This window comes from Callorhinus ursinus, unplaced genomic scaffold (assembly GCF_003265705.2).
Source record: "Callorhinus ursinus isolate GAN/ISIS: 27379988/994484 unplaced genomic scaffold, GSC_fseal_2.0 scaffold10, whole genome shotgun sequence".
In the NCBI taxonomy this organism is placed as follows: domain Eukaryota; kingdom Metazoa; phylum Chordata; class Mammalia; order Carnivora; family Otariidae; genus Callorhinus; species Callorhinus ursinus.
Window position 1 is genome coordinate 19,574,097 of NW_027397072.1, and position 17,301 is coordinate 19,591,397.

Genomic DNA, 17,301 nt, shown 5'->3' on the forward strand with positions numbered 1-17,301 from the left:
CATAAACATCCACTTCTCTCCATTCTACCTTCTTATTTTTTATTTTATTTTAATTTTTTTTAAGATTTTTATTTTTATTTATTTTTAAAGATTTTATTTATTTATTTAAGAGAGAGAGAGAGAGAGAGAGAGAGAGCAAGCATAAGCAGGGAGAGCAGGAGGCAGAGGGAAAGGGAGAAGCAGGCTCCTGGGCTGAGCAGAGAGTCTGACACGGGGCTCAATCCCAGGACCTGGGGAGCCTGCTTCTCCCTCTCCCTCTGCTCCTCCCCCCACCATCTCCCCTCTTGTGCTCTCTCTCACTATCTCAAGTAAATAAAACCTTAAAAACAAAACGAAACAAACAACCTTCAGCTAATACTTTACTTACTGGAGAAATAGTGAACATTTCCCCAAAAATCAGGTATGACACAAAGATACCCACTCTTACAATTTCTATTCACCACTGTACAGAGGATCCTAGGCATTACAATAGAAAAGAAATAAAACTCAGAGGCTGAAACTGTCTCTACTTGCAGATGATATGGTTTATATAGAAAATACTCAGTAATCGGGCACCTGGGTGGCTCAGTTGGTTAAGCGACTGCCTTCAGCTCAGGTCATGATCCTGGAGTCCCGGGATCGAGTCCCTCATCAGGCTCCCTGCTCAGCGAGGAACCTGCTTCTCCCTCTGGCCCTCCCCCCTCTCATGTGCTCTCTCTCTCTCTCTCTCATTCTCACTCTCTCAAAATAAATAAATAAATCTTTAAAAAAAAAAAGAAAATACTCAGTAATCTACAAAACAACTACTAGAACTAATAAAATTTGCCAAGGTCACAGGATACAAAGTTAATAGACAAAACAATTCTATTTTTAAATCTTAGTAGCAAACAATTAGAAAGTAGTTTTTCTACAGAGTATTTTTTTAAGTTTTTATTTATTCATTTAAGTAATCTCTACACCCAAGGTAAGGCTTGAACTCACAACCCCAAAATCAAGAGTCACATGCTCTTCTCACTGGGCCTGCCAGGCACCCCTAGAAAGGAATTTTTTTTAATGTTTTTTTTACAGATTTTATTCATTTATTTGCCAGAGAGAGAGAGACAGCAGAAACAGGGGGAGTGGCAGGCAAAGGGAGAAGCTGACTCCCTGCTGAGCAGGGAGCCCAATGCAGGACTCTATCCCAGGACTCTGGGATAACCTGAGCTGAAGGCAGACACTTAACCAATTAAGCCACACAGGCATCCCGAAAGTAGTTTTTAAAAGCAATTCCACTGAAGCATAAAACATAAAATACTTAAAAATAAATTTATAAGACATGAAAAACCTCTATACTGTAAACTACAAATCATTGCTGAGAGAAATTTCCAAAGACTTAAATAAATGAAATAATGTAACATGTTCATGGATTGGCAGACTAAATATTATTACAATATTGATTCTCTCCATATTGACCTACAGTTTCAATATAATCCAAACAAAATCCCAGCATGCTTTTACTGTAGGAATTAACAGGGGTGCCTGGCTGGCTAAGTCAGAGGAGTGCCGGACTCTTGATCTCTGGTTGGGAGTTCGAACCCCACCACTGCATGCAGAGATTACCAGAGGAGCACCTGGGCAGCTCAGCAGGTTAAGCATTGGACTCTTGATTTTGGCTCAGCTCATGATCTCAGGGTTGTGAGATCGAGTACTGCATGGGGCTCATACAGTGGAACCTGCTTAAGATTCTCTCTCCCTCTGCCCCTCCCCCCACTCACGTGCACACACGTGCGTGCTCTCTCTCTAAAAAAATAAATAGGGGGCGCCTGGGTGGCTCAGCCGCTTAAGCGGCTGCCTTCGGCTCAGGTCGTGATCCCAGGGTCCTGGGATCGAGTCCCGCATCGGGCTCCCTGCTCAGCGGAGAGCCTGCTTCTCCCTCTCCCTCTGCCTGCCTCTCTGCCTGCTTGTGCTCTCTCTCTCTCTCTCTCTGTCAAATAAATAAATAAAATCTTTAAAAAAAACAAAACTTTAAAAAAATAAATAAATTTTGGGGGCACCTGGGTGGCTCACTCGTTAAGCATCTGCTTTCTGCTCAGGTCATGATCCCAGCATCCTGGGATCGAGCCCCGCATCGGGCTTCCTGCTCAGCAGGGAGCCTGCTTCTCCCTCTCCCTCTGTCTACTGCTCCCCCTGCTTGTGCTCTCTCTCTCTCTCTGTCAAGTAAATAGATAAAACCTTTAAAATTAATTTTTTTAAAAAGAGAGAAAGAAATGAACTAAGTAGCTGATTATAACATTTAAATGAAAATGCAAAGGACCTAAAATATCCAAAGTAGGGGTGTCTGGTGGCTGTCGGTTAAGCGTCTGCCTTCAGCTCAGGTCATGATCCCAAGGTCCTGGGATAGAGCCCCTGCGTCCATGTCCCACTCCCTGCTCAGCGGGGAGCCTGCTTCTCCCTCTACCCTGCCCTTCCCCACTGCTTGTGTGCTCTGTCAAATAAATAAATAAAATCTTTAAAAATAAATAAAATATCCAAAGTAATCTTTAAAAAGATTAAAGTTAGAGGACTTACAGTTCCTGCTTTCAAGATGTACTATAAAGCTACAGTAATCGAGACAGGGTGGTAATGCTTGATCAGTAGCACAAAATCCAGAACTAGACCTGGACTATATATAGGAAATTAGGTTTTTCACAGAAGTACCAAGCCAATTCAATGAGTCAGATTTTTCATCAACAAGTGATGTTGAAGATACTGTATATTCATGTACAAAAAAAAGAACCACATTTACCTCCCATAATACACACAAAGCTAAAACTATAAAACTTCCCATAAAATATACGGGATAAAAATCTTTGTGACTTCATGGTGGAAGAAGGTTCAAAAAACACAAATTATAAAAGAAAAATGGATATTCTGATCTCCATAAAAATCTGAAACAACTAATAAGAGATGGATAGTAGATAGTGGGAGTCAAGTCTCTCAATGTCTGAAAGTTACAAGATAAACAAGAAAGGTTAGAATAAACTCTGTGATAGTGGATTAGAGTGGCCGACTTCAGTAAGAACTCATGTTTAGCTTAATACAGATAAAGATGGATAAAGAAACAATTATAAATGTGTCTAGATACATAGGTTAGTGTATATACATAGATTACCTAGCTATCCAGAAGAGGGCCTTGTAGCTACAAAAATACACAGTGTTTAGATACTGGCTTCTAAATATTATTCTCCAATGAAAGAAAACAGGGATCCTTAGTGAGAGGGCTTATCCTAGAGCCGGGGAACAGAATGTATATGATGAGCTTGGCACATGTTGTAATGACAGAAAATAAACAAGTACTCAAAAAACAAAAGGATTTTTGTTTGTAAAAGGGACACAGGAGAAAAACCTGAATTTCCAATGGCTAAAGCAGGTACAAAAATAACACAATATTTCATTATAACCCAAGGTAGAAATATGCATGCATCCATACTGATATAAATGACTGAATAAATATTTTTAAGGAGAAAATGCCAATGTCTTACAAAAGAATTTTAAGTAATATAGGTAGATACTCCCCTCTCTAGGAGATGGAGCTTAATTCCCAAACAACTACCTTTCCTTGAAGGTGTGCGAGACTTAGTGATTTCTTTATATAAAAAATAGACTATGGAAATTGAAAAACAGTACCTTTACAGTGGAGAAACATGGCAAACACGACTCTAACCAAGTGATAAAGGTTAACATTATCAGTTGATGTCATATGGATATAATTTTCCCCTTGATGTGATAAAACAAGAAGGACCCTTTACCCCCCTAGGTAATCTTTCCAAAAATCCCTAACCCCAGTCTCATCTAGAGAAAAACACGATTAGACAGATTGGAGGACATTCCACAAGATACAGGGACAGGTGGGGCGCCTGGGTGGCTGAGTTGGTTGAGCGTCTGCCTTCAGCTCAGGTCATGATCCCAGGGTCCGGGGATCAAGTCCCACAACAGGCTCCTTGCTCAGCAGGAAGCCTGTTTCTCCCTCTGCCTGCCACTCCCCCTACTTGTGCTCCCTCTCTGACAAATAAATAAATAAAATATTTTTTAAAAAGCTACACAGACAGGATTCTTCAAGATTATCAAGATCATGAAAAACAAGGAAGACAAAAAACTGACAGACCAGAGGAGACTGTGGAGACGACAACTACATGTAATATGGTGGTACCCTAACTGTATTCTTCAGCAGAAAAGGAACATTAATGAAAAAACTATTAAAATCCAAGCAAACCTTGGAGGTTGATGAGTAATTATGTACCAATATCAGTTCTTAGTTTTAACAAACATGCCACAACATGTTAACAATGACAAAAATTGGGCAAGAGGTATAAGGGAACTCTATACTATTTTTGCAACTTTTCTACAAAGCTAAAATTGTTCCAAAATTAAAAATTCATTTAAAGAGGGCGCCTGGGTGGCTCAGTTGGTTAAGTGACTGCCTTCGGCTCAGGTCATGATCCTGGAGTCCTGGGATCCAGTCCCACATCGGGCTCCCTGCTCAGCAGGGAGTCTGCTTCTCCCTCTGACCCTCTTCCGTCTCGTGCGCTCTATCTCTCCTCTCTCTCTCAAATAAATAAAATCTTTAAAAAAAAAAAAATCATTTAAAGAAATTTTTAAACATTTGTTCTTCAAAACACATCATTATGAGAACTAATGGCCAAGTCAAACGATGGAGGACACACTTGTAATACATACATGTGACAAAAAGATTTATGTTTAGAATATATTTTTAAAACTCTTAAAACTCAATAAGTAGGCAAACAACTTGATTTTAAGATGGGCAAAAGATTTAAACAGAAATCTTTACAAAGAAGATATAAAAATGGCCAATAAGGGGTGCCTGGTGGCTCAGTCAGTTAAGCGTCTGCCTTCAGCTCAGGTCATGATTTCAGGGTCCTGGGATGGAGCCCTGAGTCAGGCTCCCTGCTCAGCAGGGAGTCTGCTTCTCCCTCTCACTCTGCGCCCCACCCAACTCATGCACACACGCTCTCTCTGTCTTAAATAAATAAAATCTTTTTTAAAAATGGGGGGGAAGGGAAAAAATAGTAAAGACTAACTGAACCAGCGTTTCAAGTGAAAGCAATGTGAATTGTTTAGATTCAACTCTACTAAGAGACCCCCAGACAGCTATGTAGCTTTAGGGAACATAATTGTTAAAACAGTAACTATTCTAAGCAAACTGAACCAGGAAGGGAATAGTCACATATAAGATAGTAACTACTAGTCCCTAATTAAAGAAAGAAAGATGCCATTTAGTCCCTCATTGACATTATCAACACCATCAATACATATATTCTAATTATAAGGCATTTCATTATGTATTATTTAAAGGATATATCTAAATGACATATATAAATATTTCCTCCTTTCGAAAACCAACAAAGCTTACCTGATATGGCTTCTTCTTGCTGGAGATCTGTGAATATCAAACAGTGTGTTTTCCCTCTTTTTTTGATGAGCTGGTACTTAAAAAAAAAGACAACACAGAAATAACTAATAATAAATTGATAAACTGATGTATTAAAGGAATAGAAATTACTTCTGTTAACTTTCTAAATAGAAGCTAGTCATACGTGTTCAAGTTCCAAAGTTCAAGTTCCAAATGCTATCTAGAAGGAGCACAGCAAAAACAAAAACTTTGTTGTAGGTAATAGCATAAGATGCAAACAAACTTTCTAAAAAAGAAGTTAAATTAAATCTTCGTGATTTGGAGTTAAACAAAGATTTTTTGGATACCACACCAAAAGCATAATCCATTAAAAAATTAATATATTGGAATTCATCAAAATTACAAATTCTGTTCTTTGAAAGACACTATTAAAAAATTAAAGGAAGCAATCTACAGACTGAGAAAATATCTGCAGATCACCCATCTGACAAAGGACTGATAGCCAGAATACATTAGGAACTCTCAAAACTCAGTATTAAAAAAATAAACAACTCAATTGAAAAAATGGGCATGAGATTTGAAACAGACACTCCTCCAGAGATAACGCTGGCAAAGCAGCACATAAAGATGCTCAACATCATCTGGGAAATGGAAATTTAAACTGCTATAAATATGTATTAAAATTAATTTCAAAACCGGACCATACCAAGCATGTGGCAAGAGAATGGTGCAACTGGACTCTCATACATTCTTAGGGAGAATGTAAGTGGTAAAATCACTTTGGAAAACAGTCTGGCAATTTCTTAGCACATTAAACATACTCCTAAATCACAAAACCCAACCATTCCACTCCCAAGAAAAATGAAAAAATATGTCCAAAGACTTGCACATGAATGTTCCTAACAACTCTGTAACAGCAAAATACTAAAAATGTCAACAATCCAAATGTCCGTCCACAAATGAATGGATAAACAAATTATGATATATCCATACAAAGGAATGCTACTTGGTAATAAAAAGAAATACACTAGTGTTATTTTCAAAAACATGGATGAGTCTTACAATTATCCTGAGTGAAAGAAGTCAGACAAAAAAGAGTATATATTGTACATAAAATTCAAGAAAATGTGAACTCATCTCGGGTTAGAGAAAGCAGATGAGATGAGTGGCTACCTGAGGATTGGGATGGGGATGGCTCCAGAAGGTTAGGAGCAGATTACAAACAGGCAGCAAGATATTTAGCGGGTTGATAAACATGTTCATTATCTTGATAGTGATAATATTCATAGGTATATACCTCAGGTATGTCCAGCTTCCAAACTGTAAATATTAAATATGTGCAACTGCAGTAGACTGTATTTCAATCACACCCCAATGAAGATTTTTTTTTTAATCTAGAAAAACGGTTCACAATCTTTTTTTCTATCTTTACATATCTCCCCAATTATCACAGGGCTATCTGTGACAGTGACTCCTAGCTGGTATAACGTCTGCATACCAAGTCTGCATAAACTAGAGGCAAGCCTCTAGTGAGGTAACTCTGATCCACCCCTTCCAGAAATTCAATCATCATTTTAGAGCATCAGAGTCTGAGTATAGGGGCGCCTGGGTGGCTCAGTCAGTTAAGTGTCCGCCTTCAGCTCAGGTCATGATCCCGGAGTCCCAGGGTCGAGCTCCACATCAGGCTCCCTGCTCAGCAGGGAGTCTGCTTCTCCCTCTGCTCCTCACCTCACTTGTACTCTCTCTCTCTCTCACTCTCTCTGTCTCTCTCTCAAATAAAATATTTTTTAAAAAAAAGTCTGAGTATAAATATCTCATAAATATCTCAGTCCTTCCTTAAAAACATTATGCTAAGTGAAAGAAGCTAGACACAAAAAGTCACATAAAAGCAAATCTATAGACAGAAAGTACATCAGTAGTTGCCAAGGGCTGGGGGGATGAAAGTGTAGAAATAATAAAATGTTCTGGAATTAGACAGTGTTGATGAATGCATAATTCTTATAAATACACTAAAAACCAATGGATTAAAAATCAGCAAAACCCACCAAAAATGGTGGATTTCAGGATACATGGATTACTGTATCTCAATTTTAAAAAAATTGTAGGGATCAGTAGTGATGGAATTTCCCAAGAGATGGAAGAAAGTCAATAAAACAGCACTTACAGAACTGATTACCTGTCATTATCTTAACAGCATTAAGATAAAAGTTTCCCCCTTAATAAAACAAAAACAAAAACAAAAACCTAGGGTCGCCTGGCTGGCTCAGTCGATGGAGCATGTGACTCCTGATCTTAGAGTTATGAATTCGAGCCCCACGTTGGGGGTAGAAATTACTTTTAAAATATAAATAAACAAATAAACCTAGATTACTGGCCAAGCTGCAGTCCTATACCAGTTTTGTGACTTTGGCTAAACTACTTAACCACCTGGAACACAGATATACTTGCCCTAAAAGAACTGCTGTAAATGAAAGTGTTCAATGAATCTAAAGTATTACAAAAGTATGAGCAGTATTTATTACTAAATTTAAGTCTTTAAATAAAATGTACATGCTGTATGTAATTCTATATTGCAACTACGTACTTCAACTTTCTTTCAGTTGTGTCTGTGAACATAAGTAAATATAAAAAAAAGATGAGTGTAACTACAAGAGATTCCATTCTTCTAAATTCAGCAACACTAGAGGCACCTGGCTGGCTCAGCCGGTAGAGCATGCAACTCTTGGGGTTGTGAGTTCAAGCCCCGCATGGGGTGTAGAGATCACTTAAAAATAAAATCTTTAAATTCAGCAGCACTGATTCTTTTTTTAAAGCAGAATAAGCTGCTCAACTACAAAAGAAGTTCTTCAGCATTTCTTACCTATTGGAGGTGCTTGATATCTATCCACTGTTTTCCTTTGTCTCAAATTATACGGTCTATCATTTTCTTCTCCTTCTGCCTCTTCAACTTCTATATCTCCATCCTCCTCTTGAGATTCTGGTTTCCCCCACACAAAGGAAAAGAATCACTGTTTTAATCCACAGGATTAGTTAACTCTAGAAACGAGTATTTACATTTTGTCTTTTAACTCTCTGCACAGGCGACATTTAAGTGTCAACACTATGATACAGCGTATGTCAACACAATTCAAAGTCAACCTAGATAGATGCAAAAAAAAAAAAAAATGCCTTTCCTACAAATAATATAGCTCTCTGCTAAATACCCCAGGTATACTTATGACCTTTCCGTTTCTTTGGTCATACAAAACAGTAATAGAAGATGAATCAAAATTTGTATCAAACTTCATTTAATGGCCAGTTATCCACCAGTGAATAAGGTTAATATTCATATACCACTTGGGGGGCGCCTGGGTGGCTCAGTTGGTTAAGCGGCTGCCTTTGGCTCAGGTCATAATCCCAGGGTCCTGGGATCGAGCCCCACATCGGGCTGCCTGCTCGGCGGGGAGCCTGCTTCTCCCTCTCCCTCTGCCTGCCTCTCTGCCTACTTGTTCTCTCTCTGTATCTCTCTGCCAAATAAACAAACAAAATCTTTTTAAAAAATAAATAAATAAATAAATAAAATAAAATACCACTTGGTAGTTCAAAAAAATATGCTTACAAGATAATTACTAATGTTACAGAAAGAGCAATTTTTGTTGGCAGTATAACGGTTTGATAGGCCTGCTGACAACAGATAAGCACAAATTAGTTCTATTTTGGTAGGAAATGCAGGTAGGAATTGGGAGGGAGCATGAAGCCAATTTCTGGGGTGTTAATGGTTCATTTCTTGACAGAACTGACCACTTTATAATTCACCTAACTATACATTTAAAAAATAAATTATAGTGTACATAAATCCTAAAACTTTATTTTTTAAAAAAGTGTTTTGGCTCGGGATGCGTGGGTGGCTCAGTCAGTTAAGCATCTGCCTTCGTTTCAGGTGGTGATCTCAGGGGTCCTGGGATCGAGCCCTGCATTGGGCTCCCTGCTGAGCAGGGAGTCTGCTTCTCCCTTTCCTCCCCCTTCATGCTCTCTCTCACTCTCTTTGTCTCTCCCTCAAATAAATAAAATCTTAAAAAAAGTAAACTGTAAATAGATGTCATATCATAGTTATAGCCAAACCACTTTTTATTATTTATTTATATATATATTTAAAGATTTTATTCATTGAGAGAGCAAAAGAGCACATGAGCAGGGTGAGGGGCAAAGGGAGAAGCAGACTCCCCACTGAGCAGGGAGCCCGATGCGGGGCTCAATCCCGGGACTCCAGGATCATGACCTGAGCCAAAGGCAGACACATAACTGACTGAGCCATGCAGGCGCCCCAATTTACAGTTTAAAATAAAAGTCTGGGGTGTCTGGCTGGCTCAGTCGGTACAGCATGCAACTCTTTATCTCAGGTTTTTGAGTTCAAGCCCCATGTTAGGTATAGATATTACTTAAAAATAAAATCTTTTAAAAAAATAAATAAAATAAAACTCTAATGTAAATTTATTGGCTTATGGATCCCAAATGCAATATGCTTTGTGATTAACTTTTACCACAGGAATTGTTAATATAACACAACCATATTAAGGAATAGGAAAAATTTCAAAACCACCAGTGATACTGACTGAAATAGGAGACTAAAAATGCAAACATCTGAAAGCTTATTCTAACCTTATAAAAATTTTTATTATTAAGTTCTAGAGAAAATCAGTAACTACATTAACTAAATAAATTACTTGTACCCAAATAAGTCTCTTTAAATCCTCAAAAAATATTGTTTTGAGAAACACCTGCACAATAATATTGTGGGAAGAAATTCTCTGCATGGCAAATCTATTTTGAAAACTCTACAAAGGTGTTCATTTAATGAAAAGGCAAAAGTCACATTATAAATCTGTCTCACCTATACTGATTTTCTCCAAAGGAAGCAATATAGAGGCTCTAGCTGTAACAACAATAATATTTGCTCAATAAAGTACCTTCATTAGAAATATCAGCTCTTCAAAACTCACTAATAATATATTAGAGAATTTGAGAAATAAACCCCTTCATCTCCATCTAAGCTCTACAAATAGTAGGAACTGGTAAGATATCCTGGTAAAATACAACTATCCTGCATTTACAATATACCAAATCTTCTGAAAATCCCTTTCAACAAAGATTAACACCTACAGAATTGAAATCTATAGGTTTACTTACTAGTCATTGATTTATCATCTTTGGGGCAAATGTACTTTCATCATGCTCCCAGCTCCAGCCCTACAAATTCAGCCTGGGTTGTTCAGTTCATAACCCAGACAAGCCTCAGAAAAGAGCAGTACAACCCCCTCCACTAACATTAGCAGGCCCTCTTTCTCTGAACCTCACCATTCATTTCTCATTCCATAACTAAATTTGGGACCCAAATAATCAGAGATTCAGGATACAGATAGTAAGTGGGTAGAGGCTTCCAGTTAGAAGGTATCTAAACACAAAAGAGGCCTCACCTAACAACAAATCAGCCCATGGCAAATGTCACACCAGATTAGGTCACTTGAGGGCTACTAATAAGATAAATTACATAATGACGTAGAGTATAAAGGCATTTTTCCAGATGAAGGTGAAAACTCAGAATGCCAAATAAAAATTATTCCAAATTATACAATATAGAGCTCTAAAGTCAAAAATCACCCACTCAGCAATATTACGCATATATTACTTGTATATATTTTTCCTCCCTCCCACCTGAACTTTGTGGTATTTACTTCATAAGGTACTTTACAAACCTTCTTCTTCACCCTCAGTAGAGACCTCATGATGATTCTGTATCCCATAACTATTTCTTCTCAGTGATTTTCTTCGCCTTTTCACTCTTGAATACATATCCATGTTTTCCTTTTAAAGAAAGAAAGCTGTCAAATATTAACATGGAATTTATTCCTATCTATAAATATCATTAACCCAATGGTACATGACCACTCTTGAAATTTACTGAGCACCTATTTGAAGACAGATTCATGAAAAATGGAGGTTCCTGAATTCAAAAAATGTAAGGGACAAGAGGAAAAATAAAACAAATATTTGAAAATTTAAAACTACAATTCCATGAACATACTTCCTCCCTGGAGCAAACTACAGCTTACTAGGATGGAATAAGACACGTCACAGGTAACTATAAGATAAAGTAAAACAAGTTAAATGCCTTAAAGAAAGGTACAATGTACCATAGAATTCAGAGAGATGATCCTCTTAGTGCTGAGGAAAGGGAAGGGAGGCAGCATTTGAGATGAACCTTGAAACAATGGTAGGATTGCATCAGTCCCTAACAGGAAGTATTACCAGAAGTTAAGGATAAGGGAACAAGAATGATCTGTTTATATTTGGGAAATGGTGTGTGAGAAGATAAAGTTGAAACCAGATTATGAAGGTCAAGGTGTTTTTAATTAATTCAGTACACAATAAAAAGAACATTAAAGGTTCAAATCAGAAAAGTAACAGAATCAGTGGTACTTTAAGATGACTCTTCTGGCAAAAGCACAGAGGGTCTTTTGGGGAAGGCTGTGGCGAGCAGAGTAAGGACAGAAGAAGGAAACAAAATCCCAAACTAAGGTGGAAAAAAGAAAGGAACAAATCTGTTAATTCAAGAAAATCCAAATGCTGCTCACCCTCCCTTTGAATTCCTCAACCAAAATAAAAAATATTTGCCAAGGTTGTTAAAGTTAATATACTCACAAATTCTGTATCTGTCCACATTCTAAGTCGTTCTACTTCTCCTGACCGACGGTTCCGTCTGATATTAATGTTGTCCATTTCCTGTAGTACAGCTTCAGCAGTACTACAATCACATAATAAAACTAGGATTTAGACAACTGTGAGGCCACACACTGTGTCATACATGTAAAAGAGCTCTTCATCAAAGCATAATTAAATTATCTGTGATATGTAACTGTACATGGCATCCCAATTAAATAACTTTCAGAATCAGCATCCATCAGAAGATAATGCCCGCAAAAATCCAGAACATCCTTTACCTTAATATATTTATTATAATAAAACTTACAAAATAGAACATTTGTTTATAACACTCCAAATATTTGGGGCACCTGGCTGGCTCAGTCAGTAGAGCATGCAACTCTTGATATCAGGATTGTGAGTTCAAGCCCTATGCTGAGTGTAGAGATTACTTAAAAATAAAATCTATGATACTCCATATATTTAACTCCACAATGCCACTATAAATGACTACCAGATAAATGACTACCAGATCCAATGGTAGGCAATGAAAAAAATTTCAATATTTTTATTTGAAGATAGTGTTAAGAAAATTTACAGGATAGAGAATCTGTAAAAAGTTTAAAGCTGGGGGGGAGGAAGGCAAAAAAAAAAAGGTTAAAGCCAGGGGTGCTTGGTTGGCTCAGTTGGTAAAGTGTCTGACTCTGGATTTCAGCTCAGGTCTTGATCTCAAGGTCATGAGTTCAAGCCCTGTATTGGGCTCCACGCTGGGCATGGAGCCTACTTAAAAAAAAGTTTAAAACCAACATAAGGTTAACTGAACAGATACTTACAAAAATTAGACAAACTGACCTCTACGAAATACAGGCTAACATTACCACATTTTATCTTTTAAACACATTTATACAGCACTTACTGTGTGTCCAGATAATGATCAACATACTTAACAAATAATAACTAATACTTGAATTTGACATTACTAGTATAGAATATAATTTCCTCTCTTGTAAAATAGGGATTATACTGACCTCCCTTCTTTCCAGGTCATTGCAAGGACTAAGTAGGATAATTTATCATCTGAGAAGAATAAAATTTCATTGCATGGAGATACTGAGCAATCTGCTAGGTTCATTCACTAACTATATCCCATATACCCAGTCTCAAAAGACCTTTAATTCAAAATCTTGACTAAACAAAAGTATACGTACTACACATCAATAATGGAATTTAATGTTGCTTGAAAATTGTCAAAAATTGTTAATGAGCAAATGTTAAAGGACCATAATAGTAAAGACAGGATAAAATTACTTTTTATATTATTTATGCACAAAAACTTAAAAAGGGTGAGAAAAATTTAGCTATTACATAAACTATTAAATCTAGTAAACGGACTAGAAACTGATAATCATTGTTAACCACTATTAATTCAAATTAAATTTTAAAATAATTGCATTTATTACTAAGTCAGTGCTTAAGTTTTTTTTAAACATATCTAGCTTAAAAATCACTGATCTTTTTGAAATCTGAAATCGGATTTTGAAATTTTGAAATCTGAAAAATTAAATAAATTAATTAAATTAAACTGCTTACTGCATAAGCATTCATACCTATTTACTAGTTGATCAAATAACAAACTCTGGTTCACGCTTTCAAATCTGTTTTTCCTGGAACGACAACTTTTTCTGACTTCCATGTCACCATTTATACAAGAAAGGTCCCCATCTCCCTTCTTTTCCCCTCGAAGGGGATGGCTTCGAAGGGCTACAAGAAGAGAAAGATTTACAGTTCAAAGTACAGAGTATAAAAAGAAAAAAGAAAAAATACATCAAAAATTACTTTTAAAAGACTACAAAAAATTTAATATTACCTCTTAAATGGCTTTAATATCCAATAATCTAAAATTGATAACTATTTACAATCTGTCATAGTAATTTTAATAATTTCATTTCTACTGATTTTTCAATGTTTAAAAATTACGTAAGTATTCACTATGACTGAAATCCAGTTATTTCCAACTGTATGCTGAACATACTAGTAAATCACTGTTTTATCCCGCTTTAACACTTACTAACAACATTAGTAAGAATTTCAATACTAACCAGTTTCATAACAGAATACTCACATAAGCTACTATGTCCGTTTGGTAATGTAGCACCAGGCTGAGAAGTTAACCTAGAACACAATTATATTTAATATGCAAACACATCAACATTCATTTAAAGAAGCAAGAAACGCAATACTGGTGGAATCATTTTAATCTTTAAAATGTCAGTAATATTACTTTTTTCAGAGTAAAGATGACATTATTTTACTCTAAGATTGGTAATATACCAATTAATAAAATATACTTGCTATGAGTCATTTCATTACTTCAAGAAAAGCTTTAATAACAGATTATAAACTGAATTTACTCTGTCTTCAACTCTATAAAGTCCAAAGAGGAGGCTGAAGCTTAACACGTACCATAAAGTTAACTGATAACATAAGCAGCAATGGTCACAGACATTCGTTATTGGTTTTGGTTACCAAAATAAAAATCAAACAATGACAAATTTATTCAAACAATAAATTGTGCGGGGCGCCTGGCTGGCTCAGTCGTTAAGCGCCTGCCTTCAGCTCAGGTCACGATCCCAGGTTTCTGGGATCGAGCCCCGCATCGGGCTCCCTGCTCAGCAGGAAGCCTGCTTCTCCCCTCTCCCATTCCCCCGCTTGTGTTCCCTCTCTCTCTCGCTATGTCTCTCTCTGATGAATAAATAAAATCTTAAAAAAATAAAATAAAAAAAAATAAATTGTGGAAAGAATAAAGTCCTTGAACATCAATACCATTTAATAATTTCTCCAAAATATTTTATTACACAATCTAACCTGACAAATGAAAACTTAGCTAATTTCTCAAAATAGTCATCATACAATTCTCCCTTTTGGGTGAAGGAAAGCAAATGTTAATTCAGTAAGAAGATACTTAAATGGTCATCAAAACATGAAGACTTAAAATTCACAGTATGGGGACGCCTGGGTGGCTCAGTCATTAAGCATCTGACTTCCGCTCAGGTCATGATCCCAGGGTCCTGGGATTGAGCCCCACATCAGGCACCCTGCTCAGCGGGGAGCCTGCTTCTCCCTCTCCCCCTGCTTGTGTTCCTGCTCTAGCTATCTCTGTCAAATAAATAAATAAAATCTTAAAAAAAAAAAATTCACAGTATGCTTTTGTGTAATTAGAAAGTAAAAAACAAAAACTAAATTGCTACATAATAAAAGAACTGTTGATGTAAACTTACTAAGGTATTTTTTAAATACCCAAAGATTATTATTTTCAAAAATTATAAAAAAGGGAAAGAACCACTCAGAAAATAGTAAACATAGGATTATCTTCTGTTCTATTATCTATATGGTTTGCACAAAATTTTCTTTTAATGGAAGTATACTTGATACACAATGTTGTTATTAGTTTCAGGTGCATAACACCGTGATTCAACGAACCTATACATTATGCTGTGCTCACCACCAGTGTAGCTCCCATCTATCATCACACAATGCTATTACAATAGCATTTACTGACTATATTCCCCATGCTGTACCTTTCATCCCCGTGACTTACTCATTCCATAACTGGAAGCCTGTATCGCCCACTCCTGTTTGCACAAATTTTCTTAACTAAAATATTCTAATGTTTTGGGTTACTCCAGCACTCCTCATGCTAAATTTTAAATGTTAATTATAAATGCCCTTGCCTAATAAAGGTCAGAGCTAGGATGACTAAAGGATTTACACAAAACTCAAACTGTTACATGTACTTATACTGTCACAAACGCAAAAACAAAAAACTCCACCTCCCTTCCCCCAGAAAACAAAAGTATCTCATTCTAATATGGTACACCCCTTGGAAAGTATTTCATTTTTAGCGCATTTGTATATAAAGTACACATAAAGTAATGAAATTGGCGTATTAACATATCTTTCCTTGGAAAGATTATACATATCAAATTTTCTAGAACTCACTTAAAACCACATAGAAAAGTCAATTTTACTACTTCATAAACATACTTGGCTTTGGACCCAACATAATATTAACTCAGTTTGATCAGTTTATTTACAAGTCTTGGCTCCAAATGAATTTTAGTGTATGCAAAACCAAATTATTGAAATTGTACATACTTAAATAATTCAAAAACATAAGATGCTAACCCTGAAATCATTCTACAAAAGAAATCTAAAACTTTTCTCAACAATAGCAACATCACTGAAAAAAAAGCACAATAAGCTTTTTGTTCCTCTGAAGAAGACAATGCTTACTTGGCTTTTATTTCATTGCTAATGAAAGATCTGTTTTAAAAAGGAAAAATAAAAACTTATTCTTCAATCAATCCAATTATCTTACAATCATAAATTACTGTCATCCTTTTTCCATTACCATTTCTCTTTATAAAGATGAAAAAGATGAAAAAGGAGACAGAATATTAAATACTTGAGTATGGAAAGAGAGAACACCGGGATTTTAAGAACTGGCCTGCCTATACAATAACATATATGCCTTAAAAAGTTTCTTGGGTGCCACTCAGTTGGTTAAACAACTGCCTTTGGCTCAGGTCATGATCCTGGAGTCCCGGGATCGAGTCCTGCATCCCACATCGGGCTCCCTGCTCAGCAGGGAGTGGGCTTCTCCCTCTGACCCTCCCTTCGCCCCACCCCCCCACCCCCGCCATGCTCGCATGAGCGCACGCATGCGCGTGCGCACACGCGTGCGCACACACTCTCTCTCAAATAAAATCTTTTAAAAAAGTTTCTTAAATCAATGTTCCCAAAAGTTAATCACTTAAAATGTAACTAGCTGAGCTCACTGCTTAAGTGAAAGCTCCAATAAATCTTTTATGATTATGAAGTCTCCTTTGCTTCTTTTTATTTTTGAAAAGGGGAGTGGGTGCGGGATTTCCCTGTATCTGTTTCCTAAATTCTGTATTTATTTTTTTTCCTAAATTTTTTAAATGGAGACAGCATTACTTTACATTAGATGATTATTATGTTAGAATTTTCTACACCTTTAGTTATCTGGGGCATACTACCGATGCAGTACGAGGCTACTTGTAATCATTACTTATTCTCCCTTTCCCATATAAACCCAAGGCATTTAGTGATTTAGGGGTTTAAAACTTATATCAGGAAAAGCCTGTTTGGAAAGACCTTAACCAATACTGGGGCGCCTGGGTGGCTCAGTCGGTTGAGCGTCTGCCTTCGGCTCGGGTCATGATCTCGGGGTC

General features: G+C 36.7%; 1 protein-coding gene across 4 annotated transcripts in view; it reads right to left on the reverse strand.

Moving 5' to 3' along the window:
* ATAD2B (ATPase family AAA domain containing 2B) overlaps positions 1-17,301 on the reverse strand; it is a 161,507-nt gene that overhangs the window by 119,397 nt on the left and 24,809 nt on the right. For all 4 annotated transcript variants that reach the window (XM_025867806.2, XM_025867805.2, XM_025867804.2 and 1 more), the window contains exons 3-8: positions 14,169-14,218; positions 13,654-13,807; positions 12,047-12,149; positions 11,101-11,209; positions 8,229-8,345; positions 5,369-5,444 (exon numbers count right to left, since the gene is read on the reverse strand). In XM_025867806.2, coding sequence (XP_025723591.1) covers positions 5,369-5,444; positions 8,229-8,345; positions 11,101-11,209; positions 12,047-12,149; positions 13,654-13,807; positions 14,169-14,218 — 609 coding nt within the window. The remainder of the gene's footprint in view (positions 1-5,368; positions 5,445-8,228; positions 8,346-11,100; positions 11,210-12,046; positions 12,150-13,653; positions 13,808-14,168; positions 14,219-17,301) is intronic.